Source organism: Colletotrichum truncatum (assembly GCF_014235925.2).
Source record: "Colletotrichum truncatum strain CMES1059 chromosome Unknown Contig_0005, whole genome shotgun sequence".
NCBI classification, from domain to species: domain Eukaryota; kingdom Fungi; phylum Ascomycota; class Sordariomycetes; order Glomerellales; family Glomerellaceae; genus Colletotrichum; species Colletotrichum truncatum.
The window spans coordinates 2,828,702-2,851,365 of NW_027222402.1; the positions used below are offsets into that span (position 1 = coordinate 2,828,702).

The 22,664-nt window shown below is 53.0% G+C and overlaps 5 protein-coding genes across 5 annotated transcripts; 3 read left to right on the forward strand and 2 right to left on the reverse strand.

Moving 5' to 3' along the window:
• Window positions 1-2,941: 2,941 nt before the first annotated feature.
• On the forward strand, window positions 2,942-5,844 carry CTRU02_208834 (La domain-containing protein; the record flags this gene model as incomplete). The annotated part of the gene is made up of 3 exons (XM_036724749.2): window positions 2,942-4,258; window positions 4,312-5,363; window positions 5,427-5,844. 3 exons carry the CDS (start codon window positions 2,942-2,944, stop codon window positions 5,842-5,844), a joined length of 2,787 nt encoding a protein of 928 aa, XP_036583381.2.
• Window positions 5,845-7,194: 1,350 nt separating this feature from the next.
• CTRU02_208835 (uncharacterized protein) lies at window positions 7,195-8,145 on the reverse strand (the record flags this gene model as incomplete). The annotated part of the gene is made up of 3 exons (XM_070205152.1): window positions 7,195-7,408; window positions 7,480-7,974; window positions 8,069-8,145. 3 exons carry the CDS (start codon window positions 8,143-8,145, stop codon window positions 7,195-7,197), a joined length of 786 nt encoding a protein of 261 aa, XP_070061227.1.
• Window positions 8,146-11,597: 3,452 nt separating this feature from the next.
• Window positions 11,598-13,712, forward strand: CTRU02_208836 (uncharacterized protein; the record flags this gene model as incomplete). Its single annotated transcript, XM_036724746.1, has 1 exon — window positions 11,598-13,712. The coding sequence occupies one exon, from the start codon at window positions 11,598-11,600 to the stop codon at window positions 13,710-13,712; it is 2,115 nt and encodes a 704-aa protein (XP_036583378.1).
• A 2,138-nt stretch (window positions 13,713-15,850) lies between these two features.
• Window positions 15,851-17,915, reverse strand: CTRU02_208837 (pre-mRNA-splicing factor CLF1; the record flags this gene model as incomplete). Its single annotated transcript, XM_036724745.1, has 2 exons — window positions 15,851-17,520; window positions 17,567-17,915. The coding sequence occupies 2 exons, from the start codon at window positions 17,913-17,915 to the stop codon at window positions 15,851-15,853; spliced, it is 2,019 nt and encodes a 672-aa protein (XP_036583377.1).
• Window positions 17,916-18,373: 458 nt separating this feature from the next.
• CTRU02_208838 (pre-mRNA splicing factor) lies at window positions 18,374-20,312 on the forward strand (the record flags this gene model as incomplete). The annotated part of the gene is made up of 2 exons (XM_036724744.1): window positions 18,374-18,703; window positions 18,816-20,312. 2 exons carry the CDS (start codon window positions 18,374-18,376, stop codon window positions 20,310-20,312), a joined length of 1,827 nt encoding a protein of 608 aa, XP_036583376.1.
• Window positions 20,313-22,664: the final 2,352 nt, after the last annotated feature.

A 22,664-nucleotide genomic window follows, 5' to 3' on the forward strand; every position in this document is an offset into this window, starting at 1 on the left:
AAGCTCTTAAGTCTGGCAGTGTGAAGCACATGGGATCGGGCTCGGGTTAGTGCGCCTACTTCCATGATCCATGAAGGAATACTTCAAATAATAACGTCAGGAAAAGGGGTCTTTATGTAATTTGAGAATGGTGAACGGAGTTAGGTAAGAAAGAAAAGTGATGCAGTGTGCCAGGCCAGGGTCCCGTAGCCGCGGTTACCCTTTGGTTCCTTCCCCCCATGCCCCTCCGCTTTCTGTTCTCGCATCGCCGCGACTCAACTGGGCAAATAGGTAGCGTGGGCAAATACGTTTTTGGATGATACAAGGTTACCTTGGACCACAGGTTGACCCAGGTATGGGTGCTCTTAGGGTGGATGGATTCCAGCCCTCGGCCCTGAAGCGTTGTAGCAAATGGATGAATTGTTGTGTGCCAAATGGGAGCGAGGGAGTAGAGCAAGCGGGCCTTTGGATCTGCATTCCCCCCGAAGAAGGTACGTACCGGATGTTTTTGCGGGCAGTTGCCAAAGCAAACCGAACTCTGAACGGGGACAACCACACACTGTTATCCCTTCATGGCAGAACATCTACTTAGTGCGTGGTGTCTAGAGCCGTTGCATTGTGATTCAACACCCGAGAAGGGAATGGTCGAATTTGGGGTTTGGGTTATCACACGGGGCAGCAATAACTGGAAGCTGTGTCCCCTTCTTCATCTTCTGACCCCAAGGCAGGGTAAAGGCAGGGCATGCAAAGACAAAGGCAAGGCAAAACAAGGCCGGGTCCGTTTTGTTGAAACTCCATCAGAGATGCCCACTTGGTTAGTGTAATGCGATGTGGTGCTTTGCATCTGTTAATCAGGCCCGGTAGCACTTACATCGCAGCTCCATCACGACACACGAGCGAATCGGCCGCGAGCAGAGTAAGGCCACACAAACGAGACAGGGGGGAAATAACAGTAGTAATAACAATAATGAGAAAAAAAAAGTCTTGCTCGTCTTGTAGATGACCAAACCGACTTATATTCACGCATCCCCACCATAGGCGACAAGGAGCCGGAGGAGGGGATGAGTGTACGCATGCAGAAGGTAACAGCCTTAAGGCAAGAAAGAGTGGTGATAACAACAACGCGCCGGGATATGATTTGAGGTGCACAGGGAGAAAGAGAGAGAGTGTGTGGTGAGGTAATTCAGAGAGTTCAATATCTTTCTTGGTGGAGGTAATTACAAAAGCACTTTACCCAGAGGGGAGGGGTTAGGGAGAGGGGTACTACGGGCCCGAAAAAGCTGCCCGCCCTGCTGCTGGTGTTGTTGCAGCCCTGTCAGTAATGATTCTAGTTCTGCCTTTGGTAGGCAGGGCGGCAACTTGACACCCCCCCCCCCCCCGTTGTGTCGTATCCGTCTTCCTTTACTGGCTGGGGTTGACGGTCACTTTGTCCGTCCGTTCCCTGTCTCTGCTTCGCCTGCCTGCCCTCAAGAGGGCAATAATTCGGTCACCGCCCGCCCGCCCATCCGCCCGTCCATCCGATTGTGCTCGAAACCGTAGACATGTAGGTACCTACCCAGGTACCCCCACCATCACGGGAAGAACATGGGCGGACTGTACGAGACGAAGCCTGAAGGTGCCCAGGGCCAGCGCACCCTACAGTGCCTGAGACACCTAGGTGAATCGCCCTCAGGTGCCTGATCACAGCGCATATTCCCTCCGACTGATGAGCCCAGACTGGGTGTACTCTTTCATAGGCGCATGAATCACCTTTCCCATAGCCCCCAGCCTTTCATACCCCGTTACCTGAGGCGTAAGGGGGTTTAAGTGACAATGGGCAAAATATTCTCAAAACAAATGTCCAAGTGGACAACGTATAGCCAGTGGTGGCACCTACTACTGTCCGTCTCTAAACCGCTCTTCGCTCTTCCACTGCCAGTCACAGGCAAATTCCTACTCAAGTCCTCAAAGTCACAGTCACAGTCACCGTATCTCCCCTCCCCCTCCCCGCTAAAAAAGTCAGGTCAACAAGCTGCCTCCACCTTTTACCTCAAGTGCCAACCTGGTAGTGGCTTTCCCGAGAAAGAAAAAAAAATTCATTCACAAAAAAAAAACTCGGGCCTCAGATTTTATTCCTGTAACCTTCCTTCCCTCTCCTCTTCCACAACCACACAACTTTCTCCCTCCCTCTCCTCCACAAACTTACCTTCCCTGGTAAATTTTTGTGGTCAGTCTTCTCATTTCTTGTCCTGCTGGGCTGACACTCCGTTCCGCTGCCTACAGCAGACGAATTCTTACAAGACCAGCGAAGACCCCTCAGGCCAACAAACCCTCCAATCGAAGCTTTGCGTTTACCCGTCGTTCATATTTTTCCTTAGATCGCCGCAAACCGACCATCTCCGGACGTCTCGCCTTTTCACCTTGAGCCCACCATATTTCGTTGACTCCCACTCAACGGTTGTCCGCTACACGGTACGAAGCCCAAAACTTCCCAGGAACCCTCCACACTTTTTTATCGTGCGATTGCTTTCCTGCTCAATACGGTGCCCGTGTGGCTCTGTCGGAAACTCGTTTCTTCACCTCCTCTCCCCCCGCACCCGCCCTGTACTGCAGTCTGCCTGGCTTAACCGCACTGGAAAGACCAACCTGTCCTAACACCTTTGGGCAATAACAGTCATTCACGACTTGCCGACGACGTCAATCGACACCGAAGCCTCTTCCAGCGGCACTATCGTCCGTCGTTCGACTTTTTCTAAATAGACCACACGGGGAGGTTGGTTCGCCTCTCTGGTCTGTCTCCGTCCGAGGAGTTGTTGGTAGACCTCGGTTTACCCTCACAGCAGGATACACGGAAGCCGTTTAAAGGCTACCTAACCCGGGGCCTGGTAGGATCGGATCCGTTGACCGTCTTCCCTGGTCCGAAATACCCCCAATACTTTTCAAAGGCTTGTCCATTTCTGCATCAGCCTCGGCATCAGACATAATGGCCACTGCATTCTCTTACGCTCAAGCCGCCAAGGGTCAAGGGGCCAAGACACCGGCCACCCAGAGTGCTGAGAATGTTAAGGACTCTGTGACCTCAGCGAACGGCGAACAACCCACCGCTGAACCCGACACTGTCAAAGCCGGCTCTGCTGAAGACGACACATCAAGAAATACGAGCCTCAAGGCTCAGCTGTCCGCTAAACAGGACGCCTCCGCACAGGCTGAGGTCAACATTACAAACAACACATCCGCTGCTGCCTCTGTCGCTGATTCTCGACGTGATGATGAGGACGCCGCCACCGAAAGCTCTGCCCGACGTAGCGACAAGAGTGTCAGGTCGGCAAGCGCATCTACTCGCGTGACCGATGAAGCCGAGCCGAAGAAGGGCGCTAGGAAGCCGAGAAAGGGCAAGGCTGGAAAGGAATCTGGCGATGAATCCAAGAAGGATAAGGCAGCGGAGCAGGAGAAGGAACAGCCCAAGATTGAGTTGATTGAGGCACCGCTGCCTACAGTCAACATTTGGATGCAAAGGAAGGAGACGCAGGCTGCGAAGACCTCCATCACTCTGCCCTCCCATTCCGCCCCTGTCCGATCTGAGCCTAGTGCAGCCCCTGCTACTGATGCCTGGCCTAATAGCCAGGAGTCTAAGAAGAAGGGCAAGACTGCTGAAGGCTCTGAGACCACAAATGGCGCCGTAAATGGTACCAAGGCTCAGCGCAAGGCCGGCGACGGTGATGCCGCTGCTAGAAGGAACGGTGCTCGCGGCTCCAGGTTGACGGAAAAAGATAACCGCACTACCGAGGTTCCCCCATCTGTCAACGACGTTTCCTCGTGGCCCACGCCGGAGACGGCGGTCAAGGAGACTGTTAAGGAGGAGAAGCGTAAGCCCACCGACAAGGCTGAGCGGCCTGAGGCTGAGGCCCAGGATGAGTCCGGCCCTAAGGGTCGTTCCAAGGACAAGTGGGAGCGCATGGATTTCGTGCCAAGTGTCCAGTTCTCGACCCCTATCCCTTCGGTGAGAGGTTCCCGTGGAGGACGTGGTGGTGCTCGTGGTGGCCGAGACGTCACCTCCAGAGGAGGCCACGGCGGCGCTGCCGCCGCTGCCGACAAGCCTGCTGGTGCTGCGGCTACATCCAAGGCTGGAGCCGAGGCACGCGAGCGTACCAGAGATGGCAACACCCCGGCCAGAACCAACTCGCAACCCCCCGCTGCTAACAAACGAGCCTCGATGGATGTTTCCAACGCCAAGGAGCAGCGCAAGGCGTCTGCCCCCGCTTCTGGCGAGCGCACCAAGGAGTCGTCGAATACAACTACTGTAAGTTATCCTACCAACTGTCCGTTGCCTTACTTCAACTTACCATGGTACAGGAGCAGGCAGGACCTGTCCGTGAGAGAGGCGAGGGTCGAGGTGATAGAGGTCGCGGTGGCTACCGCGGTCGTGGAGGTCACCCTGGAAATGTGCCCTTGCACGGCCAGCAGTCTTCGTTCATGGCTAACGGCACCTCGTTCGGCTCACAGGGCCCTCGTCAGTACAACAGCCCTCCTCTACACCAGGGTGGCAACTTCCCCCCGTCGTACGGGGGCTCTCAGTCTCGTGGTGGCCGTGGTGGCCGTGGTCAATCCAACTCTTCTGGGGCTTTCCGTGGAGTTGGCGGCTCGAATGCGAACCGTAGTCGCCAAGTTCAGACCAACGTTAGCCAGGGCCCCTGGGACTACTCTGTGCCCATGACTCCTTCCTCTTACCCCGGATGGTATGAGCAAGTTAGACATATCCTCATCCCTCAATTGGAGTACTATTTCTCCATCGAGAACCTTTTGAAGGACGAGTTCTTGCGCAAACACATGGACAGCCAGGGCTTTGTCCCCTTGGAACTTGTGCTGGGTTTCTCCAGAGTTCGCGAGGCTGCCGACCCCCAGACTCTCCGCGCAGTCTGCACCGAGTGCACCCAGTTAGACTATGTCGTCGGAGATGACCATGTTGAGAGAATTCGCTCACGCACCCATTGGCAGAAGTTCGTCTACCCCAGCATGGAGCAACGTTTTGAGTCTGCACGCACTGCGGGACCCCAGTTCTTCTACCCTCGTTCCCTTCATGCCATGAGTCCCTACCCGAACGGAATGATGGGCGACTACTCGGTCACTTCCCCTACCGCATACACCAACGGCGTCGAGAACGGCTATGTGTCCTACCCTGCTGACGCCGCCGCCGGACAAAACGGCGTGCTTAACGGCACAGGGCTCTCTGCCCAGGTACCCGAGTTTCAGCCGAACACCTCATCTGAGCAAGTTGTCGATGGCTCTACTGATACGAACGCTGGGTCGAAGACTCAGCCTCTTGTCAATGGCGCTGCCGAGGCTCAGGAGGACGTCCCGTTAACGAACGGAAACCACTCACAGTCCACCGAAGCCCTTCAGTCCTAGTTGGAAGAAGGGTGTGAAGAGGCCTGCGGCGGTGAGGTAACGTCAGGAGAAAGCAATGTTAGCTGCGTCTCGAGTCCATCGCAACGCACGCACCTAGTGATGCGGGTAACGGAGACACATATTGATGACGTCCCGTATCCTGAATTTCGTACACGCGCGCTCTCTAAACGGCGAGACGCTTTGGCCAGGAACGCCGAAGGCGTTCCTCGTGCCATTCCTGGCGAGATGATATCACTTTATCGGTTCTGGTCTCACTTCTTGGCCCGGCATTTTGATTTGGAGATGTTTGAGGAGTTCCGGGCATATGCAGTGGCGGACACCACGGGGAAGATGGGCAGCACTGTCGGGCTTGAAAATTTGATTGCTTATTACGAAACGATCCTTGAGGCGGGTGACAACTACAGCCACTGGCCTCTGAACAATTTGGAGTTCCTATACGGAGAAGCGAAGAAGCTAGCTGCCAGTGCTGGGGCGTTGTGAGAGATGACGCTGGCCAGGAGCGACAGGAAAAAATTGCTTGACGAATTATGCAACTTTGTGGGAATTTTTTCAACAGCTGCCAAACGCAAGAGGGATTGCAATCAATTGCTGCCGGATTTTGGGTAGTATCTTGATCTCCGAGTATCACTGAATCTGCAAAATTTCTTGGTATCAGTTAAGGCGAGCCTGATTTGTTTGTCCTCGATCAATGGTTGGAAAAGTTCCTTGCTTTCTCGGGAAGGGAAAACGGCAGAGAGGTTTCCTGCTGGATGGCCAGCGACATACCTAAGAATAAGGTTCGGTTCAGAAATAATGGGCAGGTGGATTAATTCTGGGCGAGCAGTGGGGCAATATCATCTGTTGAGGTGCCGCTGCCCCCTCCCTTCCCAGCCTTCACGGAAACATACTATGATGAAAGTCTCTTCTCCGGCGTACTCGGTATAGGCCTGACAGCACAGTCGATGGCCTACTTTCATTCATGGGTATTGGTCTTTTTTTTGTTTTTTTTTTGTTTTTTTTTTGGTCTTTTCCACTACACCTCGCTGGGATTCTGCTTCTCTCTTCTCGCCTTTTGCTGCTAGACGAAGAAAAAAGTTTCTTCCTTTTATTGCACATAGCTACTGCATGCTTTTAGGAACAATGGGGATACGAAATGCATTCGAGCGGTCAAAGAGGGATTGGAGGCGGTGGTTCATGGTTCTAGACTTCTCTCTCATTTCTCGCTCATCATCATATGGAAACGAAGAGAGCACCATCGTCCAACAAATTGGCTGGTGTCGTTTGTACGAATAGGACCCAAAAAATGAATAAATATGGAGTGATTGGCGTTTACGCGGTAAACCGAGTACCTTTGCGGTGGGTGTATGTGGATAACATGTTGTTCAGCTATCTCTGAAGTTGGAGGGCTTGAATTAGATGTGCCTTGCTTCATGTGTCTTCGGCGACTGCTGCCGTCATACTTTGTAATGAACATGTCAAGGTCAGGTATGGATGGCTTATTGAGATAGTCCCCTCTTTCAGATATAAGAAAAAAAGAAGAAAAGACGCGTGCCTGATTCGAATCGTAACATTGCAGAAGACGATGGTAAGAATATTTGACTAGAGGGGCAAAATCCTGAATCCTTTCATAATCGTATCGTATTACTCATTACGTTTTTTGCCATCCAAGGCAGATTATCGTCTTCCTTCGATCATTGCCGTGGCAATGTGCTGAAGACACCAGCGAGTTCGTTTGGGAAACGTGGTCATTATGTACATTCCTTCGGTGCCATTGACTCGCTTCGAGATTCCAATCCTCCACGGGTTCAAAGGCTTCTCTCATCTTCATTTCCCGGGTGTAACATCTCCTTTTCAGAGGGCCATGACGAGACCGACGACAGCGGCGACACCAGCAAGGCTGTTAGCCACGGCGGTCGGAGCGGCGTTGGTCTGGGCGGGGGCATCAGTGCCAGTAGCAGTGCCAGAAGCCGCAGTGCCAGAGGCTTCAGTGCCGGTGGCATCAGGTCCTGTCTCGGTCACAGTGGCGGATTCGGTAGCGGTTCCGCCGGTGGTGACGGTCTCAGTGCTGTAAAAAGGTATGAGCAAGAAGAAAGAAAAGGAGACGGAGGACGGGTATGAAAGTGAAGGGCATCTTACGCAGTGGTGGCAGCAGATTCGGTAGCGTTGGTGCCGACAATGGTGGAGGTGTAGGCATTGCCCGCTGAATCGGTGCCGGTGACGACGCTGATATTGGGTGTGGGAACCACCTGGGTGGTGATAGTAGTCGGGGTCGGAACAATGGTAGTGGTGACGCTGGCGACAATGGTGCTGCCGTTCTCATCGGTGGTGGTGACGGCGAGAACGGTGGTCACGGGGCCGGGAGCCGGGACGGTAACGGTGGGGCGGAGATTGTCAATGGCGGACTCGAGGGCGGCGTATTGGCTGGAGTAAGCAGTTGGAACAGCTCCATCGAACCACTGCGGGGCATCGGTGGCCTTGAGAGCCGAATAGATGAGATCCTTTACATCCTGTGTGACACCGGCTGCGCTCGCAGCGGAACCGACAGCCGAGGTCAGAGCCGCCCATTCATTAGCGGGAATGTAGGACGATATGAGGGCGTCGGCGGCGGAGGTGAAGGCAGCGGCGTCGGAGCTAACCGCAACGTTGTCAGTCTCCGTAAGCATGCAGGATTTTGGAAATCTCCCTCCTCCTCCATCCGCGTAGTTCGTGAGAGAAGACGACTTACACAGCTTCCCGGGGTTGAAGGCCGGCAGCGGCGACGACGTTGGCGGCAACAGCCAAAGATAGGATTGCAGACTGCATTTTGTTTGTTTTGAAACGGCGTTGGCTTTTGGCTTTTGTTTTTTGTTATCTTTATTTTATTTTATTTTCGTGATGGGGGTTGTCGCAAGTTGGCTGGACAAGAACAACTGGACTGCTTTGAAGGGATATCGATCGCCGTAACGAACAAGAGGAGGAACGACAACTGGATGCAGAGATGAAGAAGGGAATCTACCATGGGCGGCCGACAGGTTATTGTTTAAATACTATGTTATGGAAGCTTGGTGGTGCGGTCAAGCACAGAAATGACGCCGTACGTGGTGAAGCTGGGCCGGGTACAACCAGACCATAACTAATCGGGAGGCATTGGCATGGCGACAGCGGTTGTGGAAGCGAATTGCGAGTTGCGGGCCGGGTTCTGTGAGGGGAGAAGAGGTGGAAAAATCTTGATGAGCCCCCCGGTCTTCCTTGGAAAGTGGAGGTTGGGTTGAGATGCTGCCCTTGCAGGCAGGCCTTGCAGCTAGCCAAGCTAGTGGCAGCAACGGCAGTGGAAGCGACATCAGCAGCGTGGGCGACTGAACAGGGAGCGTGTAGAGGCTGCAGAAACACAATGGGGGGAAAGCAAGGCAGAACACAGGCAAGAAGAGGCCGGCCAGCTTCCCAGAGTGACGTTGGCGGCGAACTGCTTCAGTTGCTTGCGTATGCTAAGTTACTCCTACCGAATCACATCACCGAAGGTCGCCTCGCACGACGGCCATGATCATGTCGAACCAGGACACGGGTAATGGCATTGTGGTATTGGCTCCCTTGAGCGGGAGCGAGCAAGTAGGGGGCCTGATTGGCGCCAGGTTGCGTGTTTGCCGGCCAAGATCGTGAAATGGGTTGAAGAGCATTGGGAGGCTGGTAACATGAGCAAGGATGAAATTGCGGCCGAGAAGAGAATGGACATGCCAACGCATCAGTCTCTGTGATTGTACGACAAGGCGACAGCATTTTACCCACCTACGGCGACTAGAACCCTTCTCTCAGCCTGCCTGCCTACATGTCCACATTGCCAATTTTAAGGTTTAGCTGTCGTAAACCTCGTTCGCATTCTATGATTTCGACTGACTTTGATGATGCTTATTTTACAACGAGGTAAGTACTGCTGGAGTGTGGATGATGAGCTGAGTGTGGGAGGAGGGATGTTGTTGGCGGGTAGCTGACTGGCCCCAGCAGAACTATTACATCATTGGTCAGGGCCATTTGGTGCTGGCCGAATCATACAACTGCAGTGTTTTTTGCACCGTTAGCAAGTACAAGGAGTCCCCGCCCGCGGTACGTTTTACCGTTTCTCCCGTTACCAGCGAAGCAACCAGTCGAGTTCTTCTCAAAGGGTATAACACTTCAAGGCCTCCCTGCCACACACACCACGTGGCTCATCCGGACGAGAACAAAAACGAAGTTGCAAAAGCTAAGCCACAACAAGTCCCGAAGAGGGAAAATTGGCTGAGAGGAACCAACAACCCCCGACGATGGATTGGGGGTGCCTATACAATTCGTGGAGTCGGGCGTTTCGTCGCAGCTAGCAGCCAACCAGCCACGTGTGGCAGGTCAGGCTCCCACCCAAATGCCAGAATGTTGGATACCTCAAGTCAGCAAGCGGACCCAGGGGCCTTCTGCCTGCGCCACGTACCATACTGCCCAGCCTCAGCATGGAAGGGAGGGGGGCATTACGTCACGGGATCCCGGGCTCCAGGGCGACACGACACACTTCATAATAGTACACAAGCCCCTCCCTTTCCCCTCAGCGCAGCCATCGCGGGGCAAAGCCGTTTACCCCTACCTATCAACAGTGTCTCGCCAGCCGTTTCTTATATGTTCTATCCACACCAACTGAGTAGCAACCATCGCATCCATTCAATGGCCATTTCGAATGTATTTTACAGTAGTCTATTAGTTTGCGAGATTCTGTTCTAGGTTATCGACAAGACATGGTTGTCGTCATGCCCTACCCGATTTAGTATACCTGAAAGAGGAAGGGCCATAGTAAACGATCCATATTTAAAAAAAGAAGCAGTCACCCCAAGACAGCAGGATCAACTAAATGAGCAATTTGTCCTTGTGACATCCTTGTAGTAAGGTATAGAATACAATATGCACTATCAAGGCCTACTGAGAGTTCCAACAACGGGCATACCGAACCGTTCACCAATGGCGGAACTGCTTGTCCAGAAAGCCGGACTGGATTGGCTATAGCCTGCCGACCATATACCATTGGGGTTTCTGCGCTGGCGCGCTCGGCCCATATGCTAGGCGCATTCCTGGATGCCTACTTATAAGTGGCCAATGAGCCTCCCGTTATGATATCATTTCAGTTGCTGCCTCGCCCGTCCTCCACCCTCCCTCCAGGTGCCACTGATCACAAGTTGCAGGTTGTGCGAAACAGTGGAGGGTGCTGCATGCACCGAGATTGGGAGTGCAGCTGCACTGCCAGAAACATTGGGGGTCCCATATGTGCACACGGATGGCTCTGCTACTGTGTATAAACGTATCTTCCACAGCGCGACAGGTTTCACCGCGAAGCAGCTAGCTTCTGGGGCTAGGATAGTCAGAGCCTCGGAGCTTGGGATTTCCCCCAAATTTCCGCCGCTTTCCCAACACACCGAAAAGAACACCAGGAGCGGACGGCATCAGCTTTGTCGCAGGGAACACCCGTCTTTTGAGGCCACTTAGATGCGCACCAAGCGGTTTCTTGTGCACTAGACAGCCTGACCAGCGTCCCTCTTGATGCCCAGCCGATGTGGACATGGCCCAGTGGGGGAAGCATGAATAGGGGGGAAAAAAGGAGACTCAGGGTCATTTCTCTTTACCTATGCCACGGCGTGCGAAGCCAAATGACTTTGTAAATAGAATGTGTCGCTTAGATGGACACTTATTCAGGCCGGACCTAAGGGGTCCAGGTACCGGCTTACAGTGCATGGGATGGAAGGGTACTTGCGTTTCCCGCTGCAATGCTGCGAGTTGCGACGCTGAGTCGTCAAGAATTTGCATCCATGTCTTTGGCCACCCAACCCTGCCTATGATGCGGTGCCTGCCTGGTCTCATTGTTTCTGGCAGGCTGCTCTACCTAAACTGTCTTAACAGTCCACGCCTGATTGCCTTTCTTACCCGTCTTGCGGACCCTTGCCCACCCACCACCACCAGCACTTCCAGCCCTGGTTAACCCTGGTCTGCGGTCATCGCTTCTTCCCCTCCTACCTGCACTTCAAGTCCTGCTCTTCCTGCCTTTTACTCAAAGCGCTTCATAAAAACACGACTGCTGTCCAAGCAAAAGTTCGTCATCCAGGCATACGAACCTATAACTCTCATCCGCACTATCATACTTCGGTGCTGGCTTTGAATCTGCACGCCACCCTTCACATTACTCAACACCCACCTTTCATACCCCGCGCCAATACAACCCGTTGACGAGCCTTCCTGGTCGGCTCTTGAGCCCACCCTCATCAGCTGCTATGAGCTACGACTACGAACCTCAGCGCACTCGCCGCTACGTGCGCGAGGAGCGTCGTGAGGAGAGAATCGACCCTCGGTATGCCGACGACCCGTACCTAAAGGTTTACCCCTCCCGCGAACTTGTTCCCCGCGGCAGAGAGGAGAGTGATCTTTCTGTTGAGGAGGTTCGCCGCGACTTTCCCCCTCCTGGGTACAGAGACGCTCGAAGAACTCGCTCAGCGGAACCCGGCTACTATGACGACTACCGGGGCTACGATGATCGGGACCGCGGCTATTATGATCGCGACTACGATCGCCGCGGTAAAAAGGCCAGCAGTGTCTACTACGAAGAGGAAGAGAGGTCTCGCAAGCGTGTGCTTAATCAGCAAGAAAAAATCCTGGCCGCTGTCGCCGGTGCCGCCCTGGCCTTTGGTGGCAAGGAACTCTATGACCGACGCGAGGCTAAGGAGCACTGCGGCGATGTCGAACGCAACTACCTGACGTCCGCTGCTCTCGGGGCTGCCGGAGCACTTGCGGGTTACCAAGGCGCTGAGTTTTACAACAAACACAAAGAGAAGGAAGATAAAAACTCCACCTACGTTCTGCACCGTGGCCGTGATGGAAAGGTCACGGAGTACTACTCTGACGAAGAGACGGAAAAGGAAAAGAAGGGTTCCAAATCCTTCTTGGAAAACGCATTGGCGGCCTCCGGTCTAGGAGTCGCAGTCAAGGCCCTTACAGGCGCCGCTGGGGGTCATCATGATGACAGGCGTAGCGATACCAGGAGCCGTCGAGGTAGCCCCGATTCGAGAGGCTCTCGGTCTAAGTCTCGAGGCCCAGGCGGGGAAGCCGCCAACAAGATGCAAAAGGCAGCAATGGCATCTCTCATTGCCGGAGCTACTGAGGCTTTCCGCGTCGCCAAGGAACCAGGCGGCTGGAAGGGTGAGAAGACTAAGCGCATTCTCACTGCGGCTGCCGGTGCTGCTACGATCGATGCCGCCCAGAGCGGCGAGAAGCAGAGCAAGCTTGGTTTGGCTGAATCTGTCATCGGAGGTCTTGTTGGCAACCGTGTTATCAACGGATCTAAGCGTAATATTGAGGAGGACCGCCGGACCGGTCGCAGCAGATCCCGCTCTCGCGCTCGGTCAGAGGGTGGAGGCGGACCGGGATTGGCTGCTCTGGCAACTGCCGGACTGGGTGCATTTGGCGCAAAAAAGGCCATTGAGAATGCCCGTTCCCGCAGTAGGGGCCGAAGTGCCGACTCCTACGACAGCCGGGCATCTAGCCGCTCCGGTCGACGTCAAAGAAGCAGAAGCAGAAGCCGCAGCGTCGTAGACTCGGCCCGCAAGAAGCTTGCCAAGATTGGCATCGGTAGTGACCCTGAGGATAGGGAGAGAGACAGGCATTCACGAGACGGCAGCAGCTATGATGACAGAGGTTCCCGTCGTGGCTTGAACCGGAGATACTCGGACGAATACGATGATGGTTACGACAGAGGCTACGGTCGCGGTGCAAGAGATGCATATGACGATGACAGATCCTCCTACACAAGCCGACGTCGGGACCGCTCCCGACGTAGAGGTGCTCGATCAAACGCAAGCTCCGATTCTGATCTCGGAGACTCGGACGATGATGAGAAACGCGCAAGGAAGATGAGAGGTAAGCAAGTGATTACAACTGGCCTTGCGGCCGTTGCCACCATTCATGCGGCGCATGGTGTCTATCAGAGTATGGAAAAACGCAATGCTCGACAAAAGGCTGTGAGGGAGGGAAGACTAAGTCCACAGGAAGCCAAGAAGCTCAAGACGAAAGCAATGTTACAAGACGCTGCCTCTGTTGGAATTGCTGCTCTTGGCATCAAAGGTGCCTGGTCAGAGCTTAAGGAGGCGAAGGAGATGTCCCATGAATGCAAGCAATTTCAACAAGAGAAGGCACTACGGCATCAGAAACGACTTGAGCGGCAGAGACGGATCAACGGCGGCGGTAGTGGCAGAAGAGGCAGGGCTGACGACTGGTATACCTCATCTTCTCCTCGAGCAGATCGGTATGATTACGGACCCGTCTATATGGATGACAACCCATACTCTGCCGGACCCTTGCCCGCACCTCCTGTCGGCTATGACCCCAGGAGGTGAGGCTGGTCCCTGCTCGTCTGTCTGCCACTCGACGCGCAGATTCAACGCCATACTCAATTGTTTCCCCAGACTTAACGACTTGATGCTCTTACGAACCTTTTATTACTGTGTCTTGTTTGTCTTTGCACGACATGATGAACGCCGCTTTGCACAAAATACATGAAGAACCAGTTACATCTGAAAGACTGGGAGGGAAGCATTAGTGTGAATTGGGATACATAAATGGCGTTCAACAAAAGGCCTCTCGCAGCCACCCGCCTTGCATTGCGTTTACTCAGATAGATGGATTCCCCTTCTCCCTTTTGTTTGCTGAATCTACATGCAATTTCTGTTGTACTACGAACCATAACTGATCATAATTGTACTGTGACAGATCGTCGCCGTTACTAATCGGCCATCACCATCAACAATCGCCAGTCGCTTCGGTGCTAACCGGCAACTTTTCTCATCAGGCGGATGACTGTGCCAACCGGAGGAAATCTGACAACATGCAGCTCAGACGAAAGAAAGTACGACTGGGGCCCGCAAAACCGAGATCGAGACTGATCGCCAGGGTTCCATTGGAGCCAGCATAGCTGGCTCGGAAAGTCTGGCCACCGTAGCGCCTCAGGTTGGAGGAGGTTTCAGACAGACCGAAGAGCGAAATGAACCTGGTGGGAATGGACCCTTGTTCCTGAGACAGACTGGGCATGTTTTTGCTAGTGCGGAGCAGACAGGCAGCGGTGAGGGTAAAAGATTTGGGGAAATGGTCGGAAGCAGTAGGGGACATATGCGGGATGATGATATGACGGCAATGTCGGCTTTATGGGTCATGATTCTCAAGCCAACCTGCAGTATCCTGGATGGGGCCGTGGCGGACATGATCCTCCTCGGGCCCGAACTGCTTTGCTTGATTTACGGCCTTCTCTTTCCTATTAGTCTCTCATTTACTTTTCAGTTTCTTCTCTATGGATGACGGATGGGCATTTTGCTTTGCGATCTATACAGGCAGGGTTTGTAGTTTCCGATTCAGTTATGAGGCATGGACTTCCAGCCCTTACATTCCTCTCTCTCTACAGAGTCTGTGATCCGCCGACATGCGCAGATTCTTATTTAGGGACTGTTTAGCAGGCTAGCGGCTCCAGGTTTTTTCACACTAGCCCGTGACATCCGACGACTCGGTGAAAAACGAAAGGAAAAAAAAAAAAAAAAAAAAAAAAAAGAGGATTGTTAACGCCTCCGCGAGGGATTGCCTGATTCAACTGCATCTTGATGCCGCTGCATACCCAGGTATCATGCTACGTATAAGGCGTCCTTTTGCCCCGTTTGCCGGACAAAACTGCAGCAGCGGCTTATTGGCTGATGGCTGGTTCACACTAGAGTCAAGGAGGTGCGGGGTGGTCTCGAAGGAAAGACGAAGAATTGTCTAGACTTCAATGTCTTCCCCGTCCTTGAGGTAATATTGGTGTTTATGCCTCTTTCTCTTGGCTGTGCTCGATACATCTCGAAACTTTTTCAGAGACAGCTCCGTAAACATGGGCGAAATCCAGTATTGCTCATTTTCCCCAGGTACGTTTGGCGTGCGTAGTGTACATCTGCAAGTTGGTTGGAAGAGGTCTCGAGCTCCTTTGGAAAAGGGAATGACGGGTCGTGCACACCGTGGCGCCTTGGTGTCGCGAAGGCTGAGAAAATCAGCCAACTAATGACATCATCGTACATTTTTGGGTCTTAATCATGTCCCATCTTGTGCCTTTACATTATGTATAGATGTTTAACTGCCCCACTGATGTTGTACTCGTGTGCCCCATCCACGCTGCAATGATGATTGGCGACACATCTTTGGACCTATTCAGTGGTATTTTTGCTCATCTCGATGAAGTGTTCTACAGCCGTTCTTCCCGTAGCCCTTCATTGGCCAGGCCTATGGAAAACGGCCTGACCCGACACTGGCTATCTACAAACCTAATCACGTCGTGACTGAATGACTAGAATAGCGAGGTGATTTGTTGAGCATAAATGCAATGAATGAGACGTAGTTCAGTTTGTCTCAGCCTTTTACGCGTAGGGTAACTCAGTTTGAACTTTCAGTGACGTTATCATGCCAAGAACATTGGCGCTGGGTGGTATTGATACAAAAACAAAATTTCCCTAATACAGCTTTATGCTGTGGCATCTCCTCCCTGTTGCTTCCAGGCCTGAGCCATGGCCAGCAAGTTTGACAAGTTTTGTGTTTGCTTGTCGTCTGCCGGGAAAACGTAGTCGATATACTCCTCGAAGCTGTCGTCTTCCAAGCGTCTTCTGCGCTTCGTCTTGCGCGGCATCAGCTTCTGCACCTTCTCCATGTCCTCCACAGCGCCGTGCGTTCTCTCGAATGACAGCCACGCGTTGAGAAGCGTGACCGTCTCCTCCTTGAGCTCCTTCTCCCGCATGCTCTTATGCGCGCGCTCGAACACTTTGCGCGCTCTTGCCTTTGCCTCGTCGCTGATAGGTGCTTCCTCTTCCGCCTCTTCCTCATCTTCCGGAATATTGAGCTCGAAGTGAGCGTAACTAATCCAGACTTTGACGTGATCCGTTTTCTCAAGAAGGCGTTCGTAAAGCTCTCTCGTCCTCTCATACTCGCCCTCTTCTTCCTCGAAGTCGATGTACGCCTTCCACAGCAATTCGGGCATGTCAAGAACCGGTTGGCTGACCGCCAGCTCGAATATGGCTCTGGTACGGTCCAAGTCATCGAGACCACGCTCGAGCTCAGCAAACTTGATCCATGTCTGGCAATTCGAAGGATTCCACTCAATGTGCTTCTCGTACAGTGTTCGGCATCGCAAGAACTCAAACAGCTTCAGCTCCAGCTCGATATAACCTCGGAACAGCTTGTCTTTCGGGCACATGCCGATGGCTTGGCCGAGAGTCTTTCGAGCAGTTGTGAGCTCACCTTGCCGTATCTCAAATTGGGCTTTCAACAACCAGATCTTGGCAAAGGTGAACTTCTTATGAGGAATCAAGTCCAAGCACACTTTGTAAATCTGTCGAGCTCTTTCCAAATCCTTTGCCTGCAACTCTTCGAAAATGGCGTAGTTTATCCAGAGATAGATGTAACGCCTCCAGAATCTCTTCTCTTGTGCCGGCGGAATCTGAGCAACTGCTCTCTCGTACACATCCCGTACCCTGTCCAGCTCACCTGCGGTCTCCTCGAGCCGCGTGTAGTCGAACCAAGTATCATAGTTCTTTGGGTTTTCTTTGACCTGGGCTTCATAGAAGACGCGACGCTTGGAGAGCACAACATCCTCGACACCATCCCGGTCTCCAAATTGCTTTTCGAATGTCGTGTAGGCTTTGTGAAGGGCCATAGATTTTGACCGAGGCAGTCGGTCTAGGGCATACTTGTAGATTGCGCGAGCTCTTTCGTACTCCTTTAGCTTCGCCTCAAAGCGAGCATATGCAATGAACAGCTTTTCGTCGACGAAATCGTCGCCTAGCTCTTCGACGGCTGTGCCAAAGACGTCGCGTACCATGTCACTGGTACCGAACTCTTCTTCAAACCGTGCCCACTTGATCCAGTTTCTGGGTTCCGGGTGGACGAGGGTGAACGCCCTGAAGATATCCCTGGCTCTATCGTATTCTCCATACCTCTTCTCCAGCTTGATGTAGGCACTCCAGGCCGCCTCATCGGGCTGCCATTGCATCCAGCGGTCGAAAACCTGGCGGGTACCTGGCACATTGCCTAGCATTTCCTCCATATAAACGTACTTGTACCATAGCTTATCAACACGGGGCAGTCGAGTGACTGCCCTATCAAGTAGATTTCGCGCATGGTTAATGTTACGATTTTTCACTGCAATCGTTAGCACGCCTGTGGTTATTTTCAAATGCTTACTTACTTTCCGATTCGATGTACCTGATCCAGAGAGGAACCGAATTAGGATGCACATCGAGTGCGCGTTCAAAGATCGATCTTGCACGTGCGAATTCCTTCTGCTCGAGTTCCCATGCTGCATATCGCATCCAATTATTGAGGTTGACTCGGTTCCGTCGGACATAGTCCTCGAATTCTCTTCGCTTTCGTCCTTGGAATTCGTGCAGTTCCTCCAGATCTGCAAAGCGCTGGGTGGGTGCTTGCAATGCAACCTCTTGACGGTCAACAGCTTCACGAAGAAGCTGTTCCGCAGAAATCTGGACAGGCGCCGGGGCCTTGTTTTTGACCTTTGGCGGCCCTCTTGACGCCTCCATGGTCGCGGTAGGTCCGGGACACGTCGTTCGGGCGCGTTACCTCGGATGGGCAAAAGGTCTTTTCGATCAACCTAGTGGAACCTTATAGGACGAATTGGATGCTGTGGAGAACGGGAAAAGCGCGTCGTTGCTTGCGACTCGAAGCTTGACAGCTTGCGACGATGTTTACTGTGACGCAGATGTTGTTGCTTTGGGCTCGAGGCTGAACGCAAGGTAGTGAAAAAGCACTCTTATCGGGGACTCAGCCACACCGATAAGAGAGAGGCGTGGCTAGAGGCCAAATTACACAACCTCATTGGTCATCAAAGTGGATTCATGAGGCGAGTTGCCTATCCAGCCTCGCAAAGCTCGAGAAATATCACTTATCGTCTTCTCAAACTCACACATCCCTAGCACCCATCTTCCGATAAATACGCTATCATTCGAAACACGAACTAACCACGGAAGCGCGCGGCATCATGGCTACCCTTGCGGATGAGCTTCTCAACGACTTCGAGGATTCAGGCTCCGAAGGGGAGGAAGCTCAGCAAGATGATAATGAACCTCTGGGCCTTAACCTTGCGCCTCAGGCTGCTAACCGCAAATCGCTGACCGCTATGGATTTGGATGGTGACGAGAGCGAAGACGAAGAGGATGATGAAGAGATGGGAGGTGTGCCGAAAAGCGCCGTCGAACCCGTCGAGGATGCCGAAGACGCCAAAGCAAAGGTTGAGAAGATGCAACTAGGCGGCGTGAGCGACGTTCGCAGTGTCGCGAATCTCATGCAAACCCTTGAACCCGTATTAGAGGTTAGTTCATTTCCCCGAATACATCTCTCTCTCTCTCTCTTTATCACTAGAAGCTGTGTTTACATCATCTCTTGGGAGAACTAGTCCTGACTTCGTGACTGGAACGCTACAGAAAATCGCACACTACCAGTCGCAACCTACCCCAACGCAGCTAATCGGCAACATTGAAGACCATCCCGAGTACCGCCTCCTCACGCAGTCGAACAGCCTATCGACCCTTATCGACAGCGAGATCGTGCTCGTGCACAAGTACATTAGGGATCACTATTCGACACGGTTCCCGGAGCTTGAGACGCTCATCACCAACCCGCTGGAATATGCAAAGGTCGTCGCCATCTTGGGAAATGGACCACTGGACTCAGAAAACATCAAAACCCTACAGCATTCTACGGATAACCCCCTCAAGGCGTCACTTCGATCGGTTCTTGACGGCCCATCCTTGATGATTGTGACGGTAGAAGCTACAACAACCAAAGGTCAAGAAATGTCTCCAGATGGGCTCGCGCGAGTACAGAGAGCATGCGAGATGGTGATATCTTTGGACAGGGCGAAAAAAATACTTACGGAATATGTCCAATCGCGCATGAACCTGTTTGCACCGAATTTGACTGCTATGATCGGGTCTTTGACGGCTGCGCAGCTGTTGAACGCTGCGGGAGGGCTTACTGGCCTATCCAAAACACCTTCCTGCAATATCGCCGCATGGGGCTCGAAGAAAGGAGCTGGCGCAGCAGGGTTGGCCACAAACATTGGTATACGGCAACAAGGATTTCTTTATCACTCGCCTATAATCCAAGGTATCCCCAATGATCTCAAAAAACAAGCCATGCGGATTGTTGCAGCCAAGCTCCTGCTTGCTGCTCGGGTAGACCGCATACACTCAAGTTCAGATGGCTCAACTGGGGAGGATCTCAAAGCGCAATGCCTTGAACGCCTCGAGAAACTGACCGAACCACCTCCCAACAAAGGGCCGCGAGCTCTACCGGTCCCTGACGACAAGCCGTCACGCAAGCGCGGTGGAAGAAGAGCGAGAAAGGCCAAGGAGGCAACAGCTATGACGGAGCTGCGCAAGGCGCAGAACAGGATGGCCTTTGGCAAGGAGGAAAGAGAGGTCGGTTACGGTACAGGAGAGGGCACTGCAGGCTTGGGCATGATAGGTCAAGCCAACGATGGCCGGATTCGCAATCTGCAAATCGACCAGCGGACGAGAGCGAAGCTTAGTGCCAAGAACAAAGGTTGGGGAGGCGCAACACCCATGAACGGGGCGGCATCCTCTCTTCGAGGGTTTGGGCAGGCAAACTCCAACATTGACCTTCGTGGCAAGGGCCTCAGAACATCTGGTGTTGGCACGACGCTGGGAGCACCCACGGGAACAGCATCTTCGCTGGCCTTTACACCAGTGCAAGGCCTGGAGCTTGTTGACCCGAAGGTCCAGGCTGAACTCAGTCGTAAGCGGAAGGCAGAAGAAGACCGGTGGTTCAAGGGAGGAACCTTTACACAGGTGGGCGGCTCGTCCAATGGAGGCTTCAAGAAGCCTGAGTTACCTCCAAACAAAAAGGTAGATACTGGCGCAGGCAAGATGGGGCCTCCACCCCCGCGGAGCGGCTGAAAATCGAAAATCAGGGCGTTAGAAAATGGGGCTACAAAGCCGAAAATCACCAGAGTTTTGGAAGTATGTCTAACCCGAACACTCACGCCGGCAGTTGAGGGTGTGGAAGGAACCGTGTCCGCCGCAGGCGAGGCCCGGCCGGCATGTTCGGCGTGCGGCGTTTTGGGCAGGTTTTAAAGGTGGCTTAATCGACATACCATGGAGGAATGGAATGGGAGCACCATCATTGCGCAGAAGGAGAGCAGGGGAGGGTGTCACCAGCTCTCTAGCGACGAATCGGTGAGCCCCCCTCCCCTGGGTTCTATTTTGGAAGTTGAGATGTAGAATTACATGTAACGCTATAGGCCTGTAAATGTTCACCACAAAAGACTCTTCATCTTTGGGACATGTCCGTGCAACCTACCCAATAAGCTGCCATATACGTAGCTGTCTTGTTGTCCCTGTCGTGAAGTACGAGCTCTGTGCGGCTATGCCATTCTAGCCGATGGAAAGTCTCTTCCGTCCTGTCTCTACTTTGTCTCTTTCCCCCAGTCAAGGCATGATGTCCTAAAGTTGGGCTGGAGCGTGCTCGTCCCCCCAACGAAGTGGAAGAAAACTAAGGAACCTTGGTCAGTCAAGAGTTTAATGAGCTCTTGGGGGCCGTGATGGCCTTTCTCTCTCTCTCTCTTCTTTTTCCTCTCCTCTCACCCCTGCGCTCCCGGCCCATTTGTTCCTTTGGTCGAGCCAACGATAGGTTGACATGTCCTGCACCCCCGTTTTACTTCTTTTATCAAAGTTCAAGTAAGGGTGTTCCTCACGTCTAAACAACACAGAGTTTGACTGTTGTTCCTCTGCGTGCACTTACCACACCTCTCTCTCTCTTTTTCTCTTGTCATTCACACCGCTGTGCCTGTCCCTCTCTGAAGCCAGCTGGCTCGGACACCCAGACAAGGTGGGATTTAAACTTGGTTCTGGGGTAAAGGCTATGGGGACCCAACGAAAGTTGGAGGAGAGGTTAAAGAATAAAAATAAGAAGTTGAGCTCAAACCCCATCATCCGTGCACTAGACAACAGCTCACGCTGCCACGAGTGGCGGCGTTGGACCGTTGTGTTTGCAGGAAACTAAGATCCGGGGTAGCCATGAAACGCAAACGATGTCCTCGGTCCCCGTTCTCGCTTTGTCCTGTCACCTTTTCTTGTCTTATTCGATTTTTCAGTCTTGGGATCCTTGGGAAAGAATCCAAGGCGAGACTTCGCGTCGAATGGACATCGGAGGCTAGAAAGTTGGCAACGATGGATACGAACTGCTATTGTGTACGTTGCGAAGCTCTTTCTTGAGTCCCACGGGATCCCGGACGCTGTTTGCTGGCAGCTCTCGGCTGGAGATTTGCCTAGCATTAAACCTTCCCCCATGTCGAAGATTGATGGCTTTTTTTTTTCTTTTTTTTTTTTTTGCCCGGACCGCACCCGTTGGCCCGGCATCTGGAGGAGAAGGTTCGGCGAATTTTGTCCGCGGCCAAACGAGCAGTGGGGCCGGAATGCATTCCTATGGCACGATGACGTACCAGGAGCAAAACTCAGAGGTTTGTCCCTTGCTTGAAATAGAAAGTGAGTGGGGAGGGGAGGGGAAGAGTTGGTGAGAGTGAAAGGAGCGAGGGGGCCACAGCGCCTCAGCTCACAGTAACGGCCCCGCTATGGTAACAATGGAGAAAGGAAGGGAAGGGAAGGACGCAAGACCCTGAAGCAATTCGAGTGCCACTGTACAAAGTGCTGCTAAATGGACATGGTAATGGCTAGTCTCATGGCCTTCTTGATACCGTAGACGCTTCTCTCAAGGCAGCTGTCCCGAAATCCCATGCTTTCGCACTTTGCTTCGAAAGTAGCACTGAAATTTGACTTTGTGGCTGCAGCTCTGACCCATGCTCGCGAGAGAGTCCAGAACTTCAGGGACCAAAAGATCGTCCTGATGCCCACAGGGAAGGGCCCTGTTGGAGGAAGGACTTGCGAGGAGGCCTTACCTCAGGCACGTTAGGCTACACTACGGAGGCGGGGCGCTATACAAGGGACCTTGTTCGAAAGGCCATGCAGTGAAGAACTATCTAATTAGGGGCTACGCACCGCGTAGCCGGCAAAACAGTAAAGGCCTCCACGCACCAACTAACACATCGGACTCAAGCACCAACGCAAAGCGGATATCTAGAAGTCAACGGCTTTAAAGACCTCAACAGACGTCTACTTCTTCTGATAAGCATTAAAGACCATTCATGTGCCGTGGAACAGATGGCAAGCTTAGAGATCGGAGGTATGCAGCTGCGCATGGGTGTGCAAGGCAATTCGAACCTTGATCAGTTGAGGTGAGCCTGTATAGCGTAT